At 41.8% G+C, this 21,358-nt stretch overlaps 2 protein-coding genes across 7 annotated transcripts in view; both read right to left on the bottom strand.

Moving 5' to 3' along the window:
* The window catches only part of MAST4 (microtubule associated serine/threonine kinase family member 4), a 674,031-nt gene extending 659,376 nt beyond the window's left edge, over positions 1 to 14,655 (bottom strand). For all 6 annotated transcript variants that reach the window (XM_037801729.1, XM_037801730.1, XM_037801731.1 and 3 more), the window contains exon 1: positions 13,972 to 14,655. In XM_037801729.1, coding sequence (XP_037657657.1) covers positions 13,972 to 14,328 — 357 coding nt within the window. In that variant the 5' untranslated portion in view covers positions 14,329 to 14,655. The remainder of the gene's footprint in view (positions 1 to 13,971) is intronic.
* Positions 14,656 to 17,915: 3,260 nt separating this feature from the next.
* LOC119508041 (multiple coagulation factor deficiency protein 2 homolog) lies at positions 17,916 to 19,746 on the bottom strand. The gene has a single exon (XM_037801470.1). The coding sequence runs from the start codon at positions 19,660 to 19,662 to the stop codon at positions 19,219 to 19,221; it is 444 nt and encodes a 147-aa protein (XP_037657398.1). The 5' UTR covers positions 19,663 to 19,746; the 3' UTR covers positions 17,916 to 19,218.
* Between the last annotated feature and the right edge of the window lie 1,612 nt (positions 19,747 to 21,358).

Genomic DNA, 21,358 nt, shown 5'->3' with positions numbered 1-21,358 from the left:
GCCAAGTCCTCCACCTTGCCTCAAAAGGGGACGTCTTCAGAGCGCCTACTGATGAAGAACAGTGTGTGCCAGTAACGCCCTTATTTTCGTCCATCCAGTACTCTAATCATTCCTCCCTTTCTGCTCTTCAAAAAAGCAAGTCAATAAAGAAGGGGAAGAAAAAGGAGCATTACAAAAAAAAAAAAAGAAACTCAAGAAGTCAACTGGGTTGAGCTTACTCACTGTCCCTGAACTTTAATAACACTGGGTATCGCTCCTGCCTGCAAGTTCAGGTTAAAATAGGCACATACACAGTTCCACGCTGATAAAGCCCTAGTTTTCTAGGCTACCCTAAGCAAGCAGCTGTTTTAACCGCACCAAACTAAAAGCTACCCCACCCCCCTTCAAATGTCGGATTACTCTGATTTCCCAAGACCAAAGTCTTTAAAAGTCATTCATCTGTACTATAAACTCAGAAAAAAAATTTTGAACACCCACGAAACTTAACATTTAAAAAAAAACCTGCATCTTAGTGGCAATTGTGTTATATAATTTGCTGCTTTTCATCGAAGCCCACAAAGAAAGAAGCAGCAGTAATTAAATTTATATCCTTGATGTCTTTAAGCATCAAAACAAATTTCTAAAAACTGAAGGTAATGGTCCCTTAAAAATTCAGGACAATGCCCATCTGATTGCAGGTTTTCCAGGAGTACAAAGTGAGCACCCCCTGAAGTTTCCCAGCAGGGCTTATGCCTATCATTATGAAATCACGTAGTAAACCTGTATTTATCATTTTTAAAAATCTGTGTTTCACTGTCCTTTTAATTACCACAGAAGATCTCTAGGGGAAAATTGAGAGGCTCTGAGGGAATCAAGCTCATTGCTAGAACTTTGGAATAAACTATTTTGATGGGGCCTCTGTCATCTCTTTAAAAACACAAATTGCGCTAATTCCACAATTCAGCTCTAATTCTCCCATAAGAGGGGAATAAAGAGGAAGAATAGAAAGACATGCAGCTATGGCATAATGAATAAAAATACCTTTTAGTTGGAGTGATATGGCCATCCTTCCTCAAACTCTGTGACTCAAGTTCAGAAAAGAAAGATGTTCCTAGAAATACACATTTTAGTGTAAGGTCCCCACTAGAATGAGGACATGTGGCAATTATTTAAAGCCTCATCTACATGCTTTTTTATCTGAGTTGATGCTATTATCTGAGTTAAACTCTTTTTTTAAAAAAAAGCATGGAAAATTTAATGTCCACTGGTGAGAAGACATGCCATGCAAATTAGAACATCATTTGTTCTACAAAGAAAATTGTTATAATCCAAGAAAACTGTTCTGGACAAATGGCCCTTAGTTTTAATCATTACTACTAATAGCACTTGGTTTATTTTAAAAGGCATTTGGACAGGTTTTCTCAAGGGACCATCTTTTACCTTAAAATTCTGAGCCTTCATGGAGTCGAGAGGTCACTCTGGTGGACATTCTTATGCACTATATAGATAACACCTCTTAGGCTTTAATGTATTGGAATAGCTAGAAGTAAATACCTGAAACTATCAAACTCCAACCCAGCAGTCTGGACTCCTGAAGACAATTATATAATAATGTAGATTACAAGGGGTGACAGTGTGATTGTGAAGACCTTGTGGATCACACCCCCTTTATCTAGTGTATGGATGAGTGGAGGAATGGGGATAAAAACTAAAGGACAAATCGGGTGGGATGGGGGAATGATTTGGGTGTTTTTTTTCACTTTTATTTTTTATTCTTGTTCTGGTTCTTTCTGATGTAAGGAAAATGTTCAGAGATAGATTGTAGTGATGAACGCATAACTATGTTATCATACTGTGGACAGTGGATTGTATATCATGGATGATTGGTGTGTGAATGTACTTCAATAATACTGCATTTAATAAAAAAAAAAAAAAAAAAAAATTCTGAGCTTTCATAGGCCTACCCCAGCAGAACTGAACTGCAAAGTGATAGGAGATATTTTGCTTTGGGTTAAAATTGTTTGCTCCCATATATGATGGAGTCCTGGGCATCCAGGAAGGTAGCCTAAAGACAAAGAAAAGTCACTGCCATGTCTCCAAGCAGATCCCCAGACACACCACATGAAGGAGTGGACGCTGAGTGGGCTGAGCCTGCCATTGCCCCAGCCTCCAGCTCACCTGTCCCCTAAGGCAGAACACCTGGGAGTGTGGGGCCCCGCTCATTCAGGTATGCAGATGTTGACAGCTAACAGCAGAGGATTACCTGAGCCACAGTCTCCACCCCACCCCAGGAGCTGCTGTGTGGCCCCCAATGCTATAGAGAAGAAAGACGTGCCCGCCAGCAGCCCACAGGAAACTCCCAGTAGAAACAGAAAGCTAGACGCTGAGTGCCTGGCAGAGTAAGCAGGCTGGTCTCCGGTTCCCACTCTGGCCCCAGTGTTCACTTAACCTCTCTGGGTGAAACAGGCTGTAAAGCAGCCTTTGACCTTTCGAGCCAAAATTCTACTGTCTTCACCATTTGCAGCACTATTATCCCATTCCTAGGACTATATCATCCCATTCTGGGGGCTAAATAGGCTTTGCTGGGCTGATCTGAAAACAGAATCACCTCTTAAAATTACTTCTCTGCGGGACTAAACATTCCAAGTTCCAAAAAAATGAGTTTCTAACAAACTGACAAAACAGCTCACCGATAGCTTAGGTTGGTGCACACTGGAAAAAGGTAACCTCTACTGCTAGAGTCTGGTTTAACTTTGATAACAGCATTTAGCCCACTTCAAGGGCTGGGCAGCTAGGGTACAGAACAGAAAAGAAGGCCCCTGCCTGCCTCCAGGAGAAGAGATCATACAAATTTTTAAAATGAAAGAATGATTTTTAAAAATCAGAAGTTGTTGGTCTAGGACCTGCAAATGACAGCCTTGTGTCATTTAGCCCAAGGAAAGTAATTCTAGGCAGCGTGAAAAAAAAAAAAAAAAAAGAAACAGAAAGATCCCAAGTCTGTCCTGGTTTCAGCCTATGGTGGAAAAGTATATTCAGCCACTGATCTCAGGATTCATAGATGAATCTAAGGAAGAAAGATCCAGTTCTGCAGTCAGAATCTCCAGGAGCAAGTCCAAAAAAAAGCATTCTTTATAATTCCACCTAGAACAATAATTTCTGGTGTTACAAAAGTATTACTTTGTTTCTAAACACTACTCAACAGATGGCAATACCACATTTTCTAAAGGACATCCCTGGTGTATACAGTCAAGGCCCTAAAGTTGCCCTGTACTGAAAAGGGGGCATATTCCACACCCTTTTTCCCTGCTAGCCTTTTATTAGAAGACGTATTCTAAAACTGAAGCTTCATGTTCCAAGTGACTATTTAAAGAAACTAAGTATTTCAAAAACTCTCAGAAGCCTGGGGACTCGAATGGGTGAATAATACAACAGGATGCTACTGCACCAAGGGAAACGTAAAAGTGACCTTATTATCCAGAGATAAACCCCTTTGCAGGAATTTAGAGGTAAGATACAGTGCCCTCAATATTTACTAGTGGTGACCAACAGTAGCATACCACATATTTAAAAAGATGAGTAAAGGTGGAACATATATGTAAACCATATTTTTGCCATATTATAGGTCAGCACAATTTGAAAGGAGGAATCCATGATTAAGCGTCCTTGTCAGAATTCCTTCCAAAAACATGTGCCCATTCACAAATCAGAACACAACACAATTGATCGTCAAGTTTACCAAAAGAAAAAAATATGAATTCCATTACAACTCATACACTGATGAAGACTTTAAAAATTTAGGTTAATATTTCTATCATGAGAAGTAAACAAAGCAGGAGCCAGAGCTGGCAGGAAGACTTATTTCATCACAGATGAAGATCAGGTAAGCTGTGACTTGCCCAGCAAGGAGCCAATGCAAGATCTCAAACCCCCCAACTCTCACAGCAACACTCTTCCGCTACTGATGAAATTGCCAGAAGTCCAGAATCCCATTTTCACTTCCAGAAAGCATTTTGATCCTGAGAATTAATGAGGATAGCCCAGTATTGCTGGTAATATTTTAAGTCAAGTTGTCAATATTTCATCAGAAATTAAAATAATTCCTTTAAACACATGATCAAAAATAACTTACTGCTACAAAAGTGACTATAATGAATAACCAAGTTATCTTAGCAGAATACAATTCCCGAAGCCAACAGGAAAACAGTCAAACCCTTTCATTTGCAGAAACCCAATCATTTCCTTAACTGCTGATGATTTAAACCCAGGATTGCAGCTTTAAATCTCAGCACTGTCCTTAACAAAAGTTCTGCAGATAGAACACTCAGTCTTAACTCATAGGCCAAATGCACGGGGACCCACCTGCTAAGTAGCATTTCATTCATTCAACAACCATTCATTCATTCGACAACCATTTATGGAATGTCACCTCATACAAGGCTCCAGGATGCAGAGATAACCAAGAGGCTGGGACCTTAAGCAATTCACAGAATTCCTCAAATGTGCTCCACAAACCTGCTCTTCTCAGAATCCCCAAAGTTCAGCAAATGGCACCACCTTCTCCTCCCTCTGGTCACTTAGTTGGCATCATGCTAGTGTGGAACAATTTAATAATCACTTTAATTTCAAAATGACTTTTGTAAAATTTACATGAGTAAATACATGTAAAGCCCTCAGAATGGTATCAATTTGTTCAATTTATTATTATTATTATTATTATCCACTATATGCCACGCGCTCCTCCCATTTCAAGGATGTCAACTTGATAAGACATTCCTTCAACTCACAATCGGTAGAACAGGGAGAGAGAATATATAAACTATTAACTACAAAAGCAGTTCCAACACTATGTGCTCAAGTATTCTACAAATATTAACAGTATGAGAACTTGCATAGTGCAGGAACAAAAATAATGCAGTAAAGCACTGAGAAAATATAACTTGTTTTGCAATCTTCAACTTTTAAAATTAAAAAAAAAACAAGACACCTGCTTTCATTAACAGCACACACACAATTTTATACTCTTTTTAGCTCTTCTTATATACTTTTACGTCTTCAATAGTTTTCAAAGATGATTGATGTCCAAGGTGAGAGCCCTAAAGCACTACAAGATGTCCAATAATTTTTTTAAATCTAGCTTGTTCAGCACAGAATAATAAGGCAGGAAAATGCACCATGATACTACAGAGAAAAGGTAAGCAACAAGATGAAAACAAAAAGAGCATTCAAATGAATCTTTAGTGAATTATAAAATTCAGGTAACCAAAAAAGACCTTTTCCCCAAACATTCTGTTTAACAAAGGTTTTACTATAATTTTCCAGCCAAAGCAGTCTGTCACATTCTTTTTAAAATTTCAAAATGACCAAGCTATAGAGAGGAAAGGGGATGGGGGGTAAAAAGAAAGAAAAAGTACAACCTATTACATAGGAAGTGATGATTCAGAAATAATTTTAAAGGAACTTAAGACAATATGATCTGTTGTATTGTTACTCCATTGGTAAGGGTGACAAACTGTTCCTAACTGGTTTTATTCCATAATTTAAAAACTCAGGCAGCTCACACATGTAAGCTAAGCTTTCTCCAGACAGAAATGTTTTAATTTCAAAGTGGAAATCTTGAGAACAAAAATGATATTGACATTTCTATGAAGAAAACCAAGAGAGTTCTAAGTTGCAATTTTCCATTTTATCTCTTGTTCTCTTACAGAATATGCTCCTTGGCTAAGACCTACCCATCATCGAGGGTTAAAACTAGTCCTAAAAGGTCTTATGGGCACTTTTTGGACTATACCTTTTCCCAACAGACATGAACCAGGATACCTTATTAGGAAACTTCATTATGCCTCAAGAACAGATAAACAAGAAATTCCAAGGAAATAAAATACAAAGTAATATTTCAAAGAATAGATAAGCAATTTAAAGCACCAAAATATAGGGCCAAGAGAAGACAGTCTTTCTTTCTTGGCAGTATTTCCTCTAATTGTCATCTTCCTTTGCTCTCTCATGCTCACACATACTCAGTTTTTAAACCAAACGTCACACTGACTTCACACAGTGCTTCTACTTGCTACTCTAATAAGATACACAAAAACGGGAAGGTCAGCATTTTCTTGGGTTTTCCTGACATCTACTTCACTCATTTGGGATGAGCTGGAGATCCTTTTCCTAAAGCAAAACCTTTCAATGGTTCTTCCTCACCAATCAAGCCTCTAGGACGGCCCTTTCCTCTGGAGAAATTCTCCTCTTTTTGGCTGCATCTATGTGAGTATCCTCAAAACTGCCCTTTTAAAATAAGAAGCTGGGAGCAAGGGCTCAGATTATTTCAGTTAAATACCCCAGTAAAACTAAGAGTGGCAAAGCTAATTGTGTGTCTGTGATTCGTGTGTGTAGGACATAGAGATATCTCAAAGGCATCAATTTATTCATAAAGAACCTATTTCTGAAATCATTTGAACTTTATACACAATGTGGATTTCATCACAACTGCATTCCATTTCAATGTCTTAAGGTAGCTTAGCTAGCTATTGGTTGCTCTAAGAAGCAATTTTAAATTTGTGACTTTTGTGAATATAAATCTCAATAAGTGTACAGCAATGTAAGATTTTAACCTTCATTTCTAGCCCAATTTAACTTTGTTTTCCTACCACTGATGAGGTTCTTCCTTTATTACTAAAGATGCTTCTATTTCAGCATATAGAAATGGCTGAAAAGACAAATGTTAAGACCAGAAGTTCTTGATATGATACTATTATTTTTTAAACAAACATACACAAAGATAGAAAGTCACAGTCACTAGCCAGAAGAGAGCTACACAACTAACTTCATAACTTATTAAAGAAGCAGTTGACAAAAGTTCTTAGACAGAGGTCAAAAGAACCACATCTGATGTTGCTTTGTTAATATATGCTCATCTACAAAAACCAAACTGGGTGCACTTGTGAACTTGCCATCCACTGAAAATACAGCTAAATTACAAAGTCAAGAACATTAAAATCAAATTTTCATTTTCCACATGATAGCCTATGAAATTAGTTAGGAAAAGAAGGCCAAAATGTCAGTATTTCCATTCTCCCTCTCACGTGTCTCCTCTCCCCTCCCCTCCCAATATCAGTACAAAGTATTTGGGCTGAAAGGTCCAGTGGAAGTATGTATCATCATCAAAATTGTACTGACTGTGTCCAAGATAAGAATTAATGGGCTACCAAAAGAGTACAGGCTTAGGGTACAAAATTATAAATTCTCTCACAGAAACACTTGTGGCTAGGTAAGGCTTCAAATCATTAAATGAGCAGTGAATATTTTTCATTAAGAGAAGTTGGAGGATCCACCAAAAATTTGACAGCCATTCTATACATTTAAATGTGACTTCAATGTATGTGTACCGCTGACCACGGTCCTGAAACAACATTTCACACTTAGGGCATGGTTTTCTCTGCTAACCTGGAAGCACAGGTGACTCCTGCCCAATCCTTCTAGGAATTCTGAACCAGGTGAGAGAGTGCTGGGAGAGAAAGGCAAAGAAAGGAAGAGAAACAAATACACAGAAGCTTTTGGAGAAAGACTTCTGCTTAGTCATATCTTATGTTATGCATTAATATAAAACAGCATTACCAGATAAGAAACCACAGACAAAATATTGGACTCATAAGAGAGAACAAGCATCTTTGAACTACATGATGCAAAGCGGTGTAAATGTCAACCTGAGCACATTCCTAGGACAGAGCATCAGTTAGGTGGAGGGGAAGTGATCTGCAGTCACCACACCAGCAGCTAAAGTCTCCCAAAAGTGCTCCTAGATTATTTGTATTATTTGTATCTTTGTATTTAAAACTGAAATGCTAACACTACCCCAAAGGGACAAAATAGAATTCTTGTTGGATAGTTTACATACATGAGTTCTCGCATTTTTAGAAGTTCTATCACATTTCTAAAAGTTAGTTGGAATGGCCCCTGGACCACCTCCCTCACCCTCCAATGCTTATAGGAACAAAAGTTGGCTTCTAGATAATCACTTGATTTCCTTCTTACTCCCTTGGCAGATGAGGAAACAGGCTCAGCACTGCTATCCTGTCCAACATCACAAAGCCCATCATTGGCTGACCCAATCTCCAAAGTCCGTACCCTTAAGCATGGAAGACCCTGACCCCAGAGCAAGGAAACACTGGCTGCTGCACGCTGAAGAAATGAAAGGAAAGCAACACAAGCCCTTTCCAGGAAACACCACAGAATGTAAAAACATGATTGTAAATGACATAGGGTGTCTTTCACCCAAGAAGTGCAATCATCTCCTCTAAGATGCGCACACACACACACACACACACACATACACAAACACACACCACTCAGCTTTCTCTAATGCCTGGCCACCTAGTTACTAGACCGTTCTGTTGTTGGAAATGTTTTACAAGGATTCCTTGTACGGTTTGTCATTGTTGCAACCCACATTCATAGCCCTTCCATACTCTTCCTCACAAGGACAAACTGAAAGGAAACTGGACTCATACACTATGTCCATTGAGTGTCAATTAGCCTGCTCTAAAACACTGACAAAATATAGATATTTGACCTTCTTGGATTTACCTAGGACCACAGGTGGAGTGGGGAAAAGCCTTAGTTTTTTCCTTCCCTAGGAAAATCCAAGCAGACGAGCTACACTTTCTTAATGTGTGCTAGCTCACCAACACCACACTTCCTAGAAACAGAGAAAGCACATGTCAGGATGATTTTCCCTCACATTCACCAGAAGAAAACGTTTCTCTGCAATTTACTGTAGAAACAAACATTCACAAGGCCCTCTTCTCAGTCTCTAGTCATGCTAATAAAATTCTTCCTTCAAGAAAATACTAGGCTTAAGAAAATGTCACAGTGAAAGGTAGTAAATAGTCACACTAAGATATTTTCTTGAATAAATTCTAAATTCTTTTCCTGTTATATTTCATATGCATTTACCTGGCATACCTGACCTTCCAGGAATGTCCCCCCACCTACACACTATTTATTAAGATGCCATCCTCTTGGGTTATGTCCCAACATTCGAACATTTAAACAGGTTATACCAGCAGTTCCCAACAGATAGACTTCATGCTGCCCGGCCTTCTGAAAATATAAATCTGCTCATGTCACTTCCTTGCTTAAATTCCTTCAGTGCCTCCTAAAATCCTTAGAATAAAGTCCAAAAGGTTCTGTACAAGCCAGCTGCTACAGCTTTCTCCAGTTCCACCTGACACCACGCTCGCCTCTTCTCCCCTCCAAACACCCAGGATGCCTCTCAGTGCTCCAGACCTGCCATGCTCTCTCCTGCTCCGGGGCCCCCACACCTGCAGTTCCCCCTACCTGGGCCACTCAAACCCTTCCCATCCCCCAACTAACTCCTGCGCATCCCGTAGGTCTCAGCTCAAACATCACTCCCTGAGTGGGGCAGTCCTTAATTCCCAGACCGAGTTACACAGTTCAGCCACACACTCCCTCACAGCCTGCTCTCCTGCACCGCATTTACCACACTTGAAGCCAATTAATTAATAATCCTGAGTATAATGGCTCTCTCCCCCACTGGATTTTACACTTCATGAGGCCAAAACTCTCTCTTGTCTTGTCCACCTTCGTTTCTTCAGTATCCAGGACAATGCCCCACACAGAGTCAGAGCTCAATATATACTGGCTGATGGATGAATTTCTTGATCTCCTGGCTCTTTATTGAAGTAGTGAGTTGAAAAGCAGACTACATAATCGATATGCCAAGATTTATGTGCTACTTTTTGTCAAATCTTGTAGCAGCCATGATTCATAAAATATAAACTCAGTGAAAAGCTTTGCCAAATTCATGATTGCTTTTTTGCTATTTATTCTAACTAGTGAACACTAGAAATTCATCCACTCTACTATCAGGTGGGTCACCCCGCCCCCCCATACACACACAAAATGATATTAACAGCAGTCTTAACACTCATTACCAATTCACAGAAGAGTTTAAAGATATCCCATAATTATGCTTATTTGTAATAAAAGAAACTCCCAATTTTGCCAAGAAAACAAGTCCCTTAGTGTAGCAAAGTATAAGCAGGCGGCTTCATAGTGAGTTGAAAATCCCTTTAACTCTAAGTCCTTTTCTGCCATTCTAAGAACCCCTGAAAGTTTCAAGTTTTAATACACACAGTGAAAAGCAGAGTTAATATACAAGTTATTTCAAAGACGTTTTGAGAGGATTCTCAGTAATTTTACTTTGTTAATATTTTACCTGGAAAAGCTGCTCATATGATTTTTCACCACAGTCCATGAGGTTTTTCCCGTTGAGAGATACGGAGATTTGAGCTTCAAAATTCACAACAGACAAAATAAATAATACACACACAGTCACCCTTCAATCAAATTTACAACTATTTTCAAAAATGTTACTTTTTCTCATTCATTCAACATATATTTACTGAACCATTCCTACTCTAAGAGAGGCTCAGTACTAAGCAAACAAAAACAAAATTCCTGCTCTCGAGGCGTTCCCCAACAGTTACAAAACAGCACAGGTGTTCTTTTTTAGCTGTAACACAGGTGCTTTGGGAAGGGATGGGCAGCATCCCTAAGGGCAATTCTCTGAAATGTTTTCTGGGGAACAGGCCTTCAATCTAGATAGTCTTAACCACCAAAAATGCAGTCCACTGCCCCTGGACTTGCACGGATCCCCAAAATGCACAGGCAGGGAACAAGCAGTAGAGGTTCACACGCAGTTTATTTAAAGAAAAAGTCATACGCCATCTCTAACTCCCATGTGTTTGATATTACATAGATCAAGATTAGAGTCAATGCCAAGTTCAACTAAAGTATTGTTTTAAAACACCAATAGCTTAAAGGGCTGATTTAAGTGTATGAGACTTGGCAAGTTTATATAAGTTTACACAAATATTGACAATAAGATAAAATAAGAAATTGGTCACAGACTATTGACATTACTAGATATACTCAAAATAGCTTTAACAAGGTTGCCAAAAAGCACAACAGTAATACACTAGAAACTTGAGTTTTACTGCCTTTAAAAATTGATGCAGTAAGAAAACTGTAAAGAACTTTGGAAAATAATTAGTCTCCCACGCTAGACCTAAAAACTTTTTAATCTAAACAGACCTCTTTCCATTCTATAGACTGTCCTTAAGTCTTGTAATGCTTTATACACAGTGCCTTGCTATAATATAACTAACACTACACTTAGAAGTACCTTGCCATAATCCAACATGATAGATATAAAAACTGTTTCCCAGCTTATACTAATAAAATTGGAATAAACTGACGAGACACAGCCTCAAATTCTCTGAAAGTAGATAGTATATAAATTACACATAAATAAAATAACAAGCCAGACCAAGCTTATACTCCTGTTTCACAAATTTTATCACAAATGAACTTTAACAATTTAATACTCTATTTACTTAGCACTCAATGCTATACATGTCAGATACTGTACTAAGATTAAATTGGATGCTGTGTGTAAAATGCCTAACAACTCCATTACTATTATTACCATTTAAGAGGTGAGAAAATGGGCTTACAGAAGCTGAATAGTACACACCCCACACCTGTTAAGGTGGTAGAGCTATGAATCAAACCTAGATCTTTCCACTAAAGTGAGTGTTCATAATCCAACATTCCTGAACTCTCTGGAATGGTACTTATAATTGTGTGCATTTTCTAAGGAGAGGGCCCATAGCTTTCATTAGATTTTCAGAGGCCCACAGCCTTCCAAAACGTTAACAATCTCTGCACCATAGGCATCACCAGTGTAAGAACCAGATAATGGGCTTAAACTGGACTTAAACCTCTTTCACCAAGACTATCTTTTCTCTCCTGTGTGTAGGGAGAAAGACGCAGGAAGAGGGGATTCCACATTTTTAGTTCACTTTAAAATTCTCAGAGCAAGTCAGGATTTTCACTCTTGGATAAATTCCAGCATTCCCTACCACAGGTTAAGATACACAATAAATTGCAATATCGTATCAATTTACATCCAATTCTGAGGTCTCACAAATACTGACCAACATTAGTCATTCCTCTTTTCAAAATGTGTTTCAATCAACCAATCCTCCCCATATTGCCTTGAAATGAGCTATCATTAGGTACACTTCCGAGAAAGTAAAACACTGTCACCCTAAGGCCAGGTAATAAATCAGTCACGGAACTGGGATAAAGGTGAGAAATTCCCCACACTCCACCACCACCACCATCTGCAAGACCAGCCATTTACCATGGGGCAGTCTCCTAGCTAAATAGAAAACTGAGTAATTTATTCTCTCATCTTCTCCACCAATGACAACATTAACTCAGGATCTTCTCCACCAGTGACAACATTAAATTAGGATCTAGTGGTATCTCAGTAAAGTATACGCCCAGCTTCACAGTGGAGTGTGCTCATCTCTGGAAGTCAAGGCAGATATCACAGAGTGACACCTGGCACCTGCCTGGCATCTTCAAACAGAGATGTAACCAACTGGTAAAGTACAGCATCTGGTCATCTCTCTGCTTGGCCCTAGCTCTCTGGTGGATATAGCACTCGGCTAACCCCAGCATCCCACCACTGAAGGAATAGTTCCAAGGTCAATCTGGAATGTTAGGTCCATCTTAAATTCCTAATCAGAAACAGTGTTACAGTGGAAAGGATCTTTAGAGTGAAGTTTAATTGGTTCAAACCCCTCATTTTACAGATTATAGAAACTGAACCTCAGAGGAGTGAATGACACATCCAAGGTCTCAAAAACTCAGGAGCAGAGACAACTCCAGAAAAAGATTCCAAGGCACCTGTCTAGGGTCCTTGCAATCCTCCCAAGCATTCAGGAATAGGTCCTGGTTACTGCCAGAGGCTTGGCCAACGACCAGCTAAGGTCTGTTCCATCTCTGCCAGGCTGGGACTTGCCTTGTGCCAGATCCAGTCTTTGCCTCCAGGGTGGTGTCACAAGGGGCTACTGTTAGGGCACTGGTCTCAGCTTGCTTCTTCTGAGGGACAAAGCCAATTATTTAAGAAAGCTAACCCCATCAGAAATGCAGAAAATACCACTCGGGCACCAAGGAACTCTGGAAGGAGGCTATGTCAGGGTGATGTTTTATTTTTGGCCCAGCCTGATCAAGATGACTTCCCCAATAGAAACGTCCAAAGCAAACAATCTTAAAGACATGAAGAACCTTGTGTTTCCTACCGTCCTGCAAAGGCCGAAAAAAAGCCAGAGATAACAGCCAGGAGAACAATAAAGCCATACGTTCAGTGTACCGGGACTTGATCTACAAGTTTTGGAAGAACATCCTTGCAGGAAACCTGGACAGGCATAGTCTCCCGAACAAGGTGTAGCGTTCCGGATTAGACTGTGGCTACCAGCGCGCAACCAGACACTTTGGAAACCAGTGGGAATGGGAGCTGCAGGCGCGTACGCCCGCGCCTCCAACGCAGCGCGGAGAGTCCTGTTCCGGAGTAGGACCCACGATGCCCGAACCCGCCAAAACCACCGGCCCGCAATCCCAGAGGGCCCGCGCCACTGAAACCCCGCTGCGCAACTTTACCAGTACCGCTCCCCCGGCCCAACGCACCACTTCTTCCCAACCACGCGCCCCCTCGGTCGAAGGCTTCTTTGGGAAGCAACACCCACTTCGGAGAATAAGATCTTAGTTGCGGGGATAAGCAAGGCGTCCAGATCACATCCATTCACAGATTGATAGACAGATCAGGAGTTTACTGATAGGTAATAGAGACCTTAGGAGTTTGCTGTTTTGACCTTTTAAAAGCACACCATCAAGCAACACAAGTAGGCGTACACACACGGAGATAACAGCCACGGGGAAAGTAAGTGACTCACAAGAAGAATCCTAACTGTCATTACCCCGCGCCCCGGACAGCGCGCTGAAGGGACCCTCCCCATCTTCCTGTCCCGGAGTGCCCCCTCCCCATCGCCCGCGCGCAGGGTGGAGAGCCGGGGTCGCCCGGCAGCCGGAACCTGGAGGGGACAAAGTGGGGAAGGTGGGGCCCACCTCCTCGTCCTGCTCCTCCTGGGACGCGCTGCTGCCCCCGGGCGCGGGGGGCGCGGCTCCTCCGGGGGGCGGCGGCGGCGGCCCGGCGATTCGGCGCCCCGGCACCCCGCGCGCGGGAACCCATACGGCGGTGGGTCGGATACTCAGGGCGCCGCCCGGCGGCGGCAGCTGCAGCTGCTCGCGGGAGAAGCCACCAGGCTCCCTTTCCTCCGATAGAGTTTCTGAGCCCGAAGAGGACTCGGCCGAAGAAGCGCCCGGCGACGACACGGTGGCCGCCGCAGGGGCAAGGGTCCGGGCATCGTAGCCGCCGTGACTGCGGGGCACCGGCTCCGACGCCTCCGAAACTTTCTCCCCCATTTCCCTTTCGGGCCCAAGTGCTCGCGGGCGCGGCGCGCACTCAGCGCCTCCGGGGAAGCCGCGGGCGGCTCGGCTCCGGATTGCTCTCTCTGCCGCTCCTGGGCTGCGGAGAGCCCCGCCGGCGACTACATGGCCGCCGCGGGGCCGCAGGAGCTCGCCGCCAAGTTAGCAGCTGCCCGGGTCCGCTGAGCGACGGGGGTTCTTGCGCGCGGGCACATGACAGCTGAGGTCTGCGCTCTGAGCTGCACGGTCCTCCCCAGCAGCGCCCGAAACACCGGGACTGCGGCTTCTCCAGCAAAATCTGCCTCCAGGACCGTGCGGGGCCAGCGGCAGAGACGGGCAGCCCGGGGAGCCAATCGAAGGGCAGGCGCGCCGGTGGGCGGAGGCTGCGGCGCCCCGAGCCGCGCGGGCTTTAGGTAAGAGAGGCGGGGCTAAGGCGCAGGCCACCAGATCCCGCAGGAGCGCGGTGACCAGGGAGACCCGGGCGCCACGCGGGTATCTTGGAGAGTGAGAGAGGAGCCAGGAATCAAAGCCAAGGGCTAGAACTCCAAACTAAGCAGGGGAGCGGCTGGCTGTCCTTGGGACGCCAGGGGGAGACGGCCGAGGGGGTGGTGAGACCTTGGAGAAGAACTGGACATTATCTCGAAGAAGTGAAATCGAAGAAACTGACCAAAAGAGGAGTAGCGGGGCTTTATGGAAAGAAAAAAAAAAAGAAAAAAAAAAAAAAAAACAGTCACGCACACAAACGCACCCACCGGTATGCTGGAGGAGGAAGGGGGAGCTTCGTGGCATATTGGAGCCAAATAGAACTGAGTTCCAACCCCTGATTCTTAAGCTCCCTGGACCTCAGTTGCCTCACTGTAAACGGAGACTTTAATACCTATCTTGCCAGATTGGCAGCATTAGAGCAAATAATTTATACAAAGTATCATCAGAGCGCCTAGCTTGGACACATGGGAAATTTTCAAGAGCCTATTTTCTGCCTTTATTTCTGTTTATAATGTTAAAAATTAAAACAAAGAGTTGTATCTTTTGATAGGAAAATAAATTGTGCTCTCACATTTAATTAGGACTAAGAATGTGCTGAGCTCTGCACCAGATGCTAGGCAGACAAAGCTGAATTAGAAAGGTCACTGTGCTGTAACCATCATCTGTCTCTCCATATCATCTAAGTAGCAGATCAAAAGAGTTCACCTTTCCAGTTTACCTTCTCCTTAGCCCAGGACTGTAAACTTGCAAGGTGCAGGAGCTTCATTTTCCTTACCTCTAAGAACTTAGAGAAAATTTCCATCCAAAGGCATCAATAGAATCATCTTAACCTCCCTTTGGGCTGGAAGAGGCAGCCTTGGGGTGATGAGGTGATTTGAATTTCCTCAGAAGCCAGCACTGAGCTCAGCAGTGGAAAATGAATGATTCCCCTACTTGCCTTCAGCTCAGTCCCATTCTGAGCTCTGGCACCGTAACCTGGGATATAAATTCAACCAGATTCAATTCCACAGACGTTGATTGAGATGTGTGCCAGGAGCTTGAGGAGGGATACAAAGATGAATAAGGCAGATCCCCTGCCTTTGAGGAGCTTGTGGTCAAACGAAAGATATATATATATATATATATATATATATATATATATATATATGCATAATATTGCTCCATTATTTTTAAAAGCTGTGCCAAGTGCTACAGGAAACAAGGTGCCGTGGGAGAAGAGGGAAGAGTTACAGAATAACCATGGCAGATCTTCAAGCTCAGGAGTCCTCAAGAATTTTAGATTTCTTTGTCAGAACGGCTTTGCCAAAGGTCCTTAAGAACTGAAGAGCTCGAGTTGAAAGCCCCTTCAGCTAATGAACATGCTATCACTCTATTTACAAGTGATACAGCATACAAAGCACTTCATCATATTAGACAGCATGCTTTGTCCCGATCAGTTTCCTCCCCCGCCAGATGAAGAGGAAGGAAATATGATGCGACCTCATTGGCATAGACAGCCATGCTGCAAAATGGGCTCTGCCATTAGGCTTACATTGTAACACTTCAGAATCATCCTTGGGAATGTGAAGACATGCTGAGGCAAAAGGGCAATGCTAGTGATTTAGCTAAACTGTGAAGAGGGAGGCTGAAGAGAAAGCACAGTGGGGCTGACTGAATCCCACATTAGGCCTCACAATTACTTTTCTAGTCAGGAGTACTGGTCTTTATCTGAGCCCCTATGTGGTTGATTTGCCACAGCTAAAGTGAAATGACGACTTAAGCAAGCCATTCACATAAGAGGGGAAGGGGAGTTGGCTTTAGTACATTGGGAAAGAAGAAGCATGGCATAGTTTGAATCTCTATAGCTATATATTAAATGGTATAGATGGTATCATTTAATCTTGGAAACAACCTTTTAAGATCAGTTCTATCAGCCCCCCTTTATAGATTAAGAAACTGAGGATCTGCAAGAGCAAATAACTTGCCAAAGGTCAACAGCAAGTGAGTGGTGGAGCAGCAGTTTGAGCTCAGGCAGTCTGGTTCCAGGGCACTCTTTCCTAAATATTCCAGTATAATGCGACTCAGAACAACTTTTTCAAATGCATATGTATATACTAGATTATAAATGTCCATAAGGTAGAGGCTTTGTTGTCTTGAATCAATATATAAAGGGATATACTTGGTAAAAAAGATCTTTCCCACCCCCCTACAAACACTTATAAGGGACTTACCATGTGCCAAGTACTGTTTTAAGCACTTTACAATTGTTAATTCACCTAACCCTCATATCATGAGGAAGCTACTACTGTTATTAGTCTCATCACTTCTGTGAAATGATGCAAAAATGTGGCTCAGAGACATTAAGTAACTTGCCCAAGGTTACACAGCTAGCAAGTGATGAAGCCAGGATTCAAACTTGGACAGTTCGGCCCCAGCATCCATATCCTTAACCCCTACAGATCAAAGACAAGTAGTAGATCAGTGTTTCTTGACATTCACACCTGGCCCCACCCACACAGCAGAGACTGGAAGAAACAACAGAGATTCTCAGGGGCAAGGTGTTCCCATTGCTCAAGAGAAGAACACAGGAAACTGAGGCAAGTGTTCAATCGCAAAACACAATGAACATTTACTGTTTTTAAATCATAAACCCCCAAAATAAATATATTTTACATTGCAACTCATGACATATGCATACATATAAATGCAAATAAAGTTTCATGAAACAATACTTACCCTTCATATAAGCAATGCAGTCTGAAATTTTTAATTTTATTGAAAATAAAAGTGCTAGCTGTGAGGCACTAAATGGATTTTACAATCCACTTTGAAACCTGTAGTTGAAACTAGTGCCCTCAATCATCCCTACCCACTCCCCATGAGGGGAATATGACTGTGGTTCAAACTAAGAATTTTCAGACCATACTGAACAAACTCAAAGTATAACTCAATAAACAGAACACGATCAGAAAGTCAGAATAGTTCCCCAAAAGCATCCCAGTTATTCCCACGGACAAAATCTGGGGTATGGCCAAACCATTGGACCAAAATCAGTTTTAATTCACCTAAAACCTACAGAGTATCTTTCTTTTTTTTTTTTTTTTTTTTTTTTTGTTTCATCAGTTTTATTGGTCCATATATCTGAATTCATTATACAAATCTTTCAAAATAACTAGATATTACAAGAATAGCTTACAATTCAGCTCTGATTGCACAAATATGTGACACAGGAAACCATTTTTACAAATACATGTTTTCTTATAAGAATAATTTAATAAAGAAAATAAGTCTTTATATATCTTACAGCAAATTTTATGCAATCCCAGTCAACTATCATTTCAGGTTTCTGTTACAGCATGTCCATCATATCCAATAAACCAAATTACAATCTGCTGCTTCTAATGTTTGACTCCTATTGAGATTTACGTTGTTAAGCCTCTTTTTCTAATTTTACTGGTCTGAAGAATTCATGTAATCAGGCTAGGAGAGGTCATTTAAACAACATTCCTTTTGAAATATAACTTGTATCAGGTTAATCATTGTGTTTGGTGAAAGATCTTTTTTACTTCTCACTTGTGCTGGACCAGCTGGTAGTTTTACCCCCATCATATCAAGAAGAAAGAGTAAAATCTTTACATTCTAAATGGCAAAAATAAAATGCTAGAAAAAAAGAGTTAAATAGAAATATTAAGAAAGCTAGAACATTTGCTATTGATTAGAGTAGAGAACACTTTTAAATTCAAGGTCTCTCCCAAGTTGAAGAGATAAAGTATAAGCATGTGGCAGTAGTTTCATAAAACATTGAAAAACTGAAAAATGTTACTTAGGCCAGTGGTATATCATTCTCAAAATGCCAGAGGATTCAAAATCTTGGACTCAGTGGTCAACTAAACTCAACACTTGACATTCTTATGTTGTAGCTTTGAAACAGCCTTATAAATATCCACTTGTGCAGAGCAAGAAATCCTTAAGGCCAGCGACCTTCCAGAATACTGACCACATTTACCTGAAGAGAAGTAACAAGGAGACATTTGGCATTCACTCCATTCCTTCTGTTTGTGAAAAGTATGTCCACTTGGCAGAGCTTGTGGTCTTCCTTTTCAGGTAGCATAAATTAATACCGAGAGACTAGCAATATTCTACAGTCAAATTCAAGTTCCTGAGGACTCAGCTCCAATTATCCAATATTCCTAAAAGGATTCTTTAATCAGACCCTTGTCCAGTAAGAGGTTTAGCAATACGCAGGGATTACCATGTGTCCCATTCCTCTTCTATTTCTCTTGATTTCTGTTTCTCACCCCAGTGTAACATGTGCTACAGGTTTTTACCAAAATACTGCAGCAATAAATTATTCCGCATTACTAAAAGTTCACATTATATCAGGTCACGTTTGCATATGACTATGAGGAAACCAAACAGCATCTACTGCAGTGATTTTGCAAATTCAGCATAGTCAATGTATCCATCATTGTTCTTATCATCATCTCTCAAAACACCATCTATTAAGTTAATCAGATCTTCTTCTTTCATTGGTAGTGTCTGGTCACTCCCTTCCTTATGGGCATGAGTGATGGCTGTGGAGAGTTCTAAGCCGTCAAGTAAATTATTGCCATCATAATCGTGCATTTTGAAATAATGGAGCTGCAGTTCTTGTGGAGACATCTCCGCCTCTGGTTTGTTGATGACACCTTCTAGATGCTCCAGGATATGCTCTTGGTCGTGCACGGTGTTCCTATCCAGGCCTGCGCTGCCAGGATGTGAGAAGCTGGCCCCGGGCTCCTCAGCCCTGGCACCTGGGGTGCAAAAGGCCCAGAGCAGGCTACATAGGAAAGGAGTTCTGAACAGCCACAGAGATCCCATGGTCATCGGCACCGTTGCCGTCCTCACCGCCGAATCGTTTTTCCAGACGCGAAGTTTTCCAAGATGAGCCTTGCCAGGCCCGTGCTCAAGCACTCCCCCTCTCTCCAGAGTATCTTTCTTATATTACTAATTAAGTTATACACATCTTCCTTGGTGCCAGGAAAATGCCTCTTCTAAGAGAACTTCTCATAAATGTCCCTAATGTTGGAGATCTTGGAACCAGAGATGAACGTGTGACATTTTCCCTGCAGTATCACTGTAAGCAGAAGACAGGAAAATAAAAAGGACTTAGTCATAATCCAAATCCTGGTACCTCGGGGTGCCCCACAAAGTGTAGCTTCACATAATAGAGCCAGGTTAGCCTACTGAATGGGAGGGACAAGGTCAGCCTTACTCCAGAGTAATCAGGTAATACAATCTGTTAGACACACTCCCAAGTGTCTCGTTCAAGGACAAGCACCCACGGGCACTCAGTAAATGTTCATTGTGTTTTGCGATTGAACACTTGCCTCAGTTTCCTGTGTTCTTCTCTTGAGCAATGGGAACACCTTGCCCCTGAGAATCTCTGTTGTTTCTTCCAGTCTCTGCTGTGTGGGTGGGGCCAGGTGTGAATGTCGAGCTCTGTCTCTGAAGAATGGAGGAGGTTCTAGGACCAGCCATCATACCCTTAGTCTATTCTCAGTTTCATGGCCTTTTCCCCAAAGATTAGATTTAGGATTTAATAAAACTGAAATCACATGTCCTTTCTTACATACATGAAATTAAGACATCACGAACTAAGCATGAACATTATTTGCAAAATTACAAGTAAATATGTTCATGACTATTTAATAAACTAAAAAATTCTAAATAGATTATTTTTGGATCATGAGGATGATTATTGTCTATCTTTGGTAGGTTATTATTATCATTATTAGTGATGGATTTGCCTGCTATCCCTGTGACCAGTGAAGTGCAGTTTGGAAGCAGAGTGAGCATGAATAAAAACGGTGGCTGTTGAAGTAGCCTGGATTGGGGTTTCTGATACAGACCAGGCAGTTTCTGACCCTCCTGCCAGAAGGAAGAGCCGTCGCAGCCTCTCAAGCTTTTGTTTTTTTGAAAGCCATGGGAAAGGAAGGCTTAGAGTACAAGGCTCCAGAAGATAAATAGACAAATTTTTAAATGATGGTTGAAAAGACAAGGGTGGCAGGGCAAAAAAGTGAACTGCAGCTGTTGAATTCTCTAACCTAGAAGTCAAGAGGGTTGGGAAACTAAACCATGTTAACAAATTAAAACAAGCCTGAGATGGGCAAAGAGAAGGACGCTGCTGACCTGACCCCTGAAGTCAGTATTTCTCAGAGTGGTGTGTGGATCACTTGCATCAGATCACCAGAGAGCAGGGGACACTGGTTCCCTGACCCCACCCAAAGGTCTTAGAATCTGCATATTTTACACACCATCCCAAACAAGTATCAAATATCCTAAGGCTTGAGAATTACTGATGATTATAATTTGGAGATCAAAGAGCCATTTTATGGAGCAAATGTGCACAGCTCTGGTGAAGGTAGTTAGAATGAATTTGACTGCCTGTGGTTCGTGTGTCTTTGAACTACTTTGCTCTTAGTCTCCTGGAGACCAACCACCTTGGGAAGCCCAAGACAGTTTAGCAGCTGGCCACGAATATGCCTGCTTATGAAAACAGCTGGAAAATCTGAGCTGATAC

Source organism: Choloepus didactylus, chromosome 13 (assembly GCF_015220235.1).
Source record: "Choloepus didactylus isolate mChoDid1 chromosome 13, mChoDid1.pri, whole genome shotgun sequence".
Taxonomy (NCBI): Eukaryota; Metazoa; Chordata; class Mammalia; order Pilosa; family Megalonychidae; genus Choloepus; species Choloepus didactylus.
Note: the sequence above shows the minus strand (reverse complement) of the source record. Positions and strands in the feature narration are given on the sequence as shown.

Excerpts from the sequence above, each read along its gene's own strand:
- LOC119508041 (XM_037801470.1), bottom strand. The coding sequence starts at position 19,662 with ATGACCATGGGATCTCTGTGGCTGTTCAGAACTCCTTTCCTATGTAGC.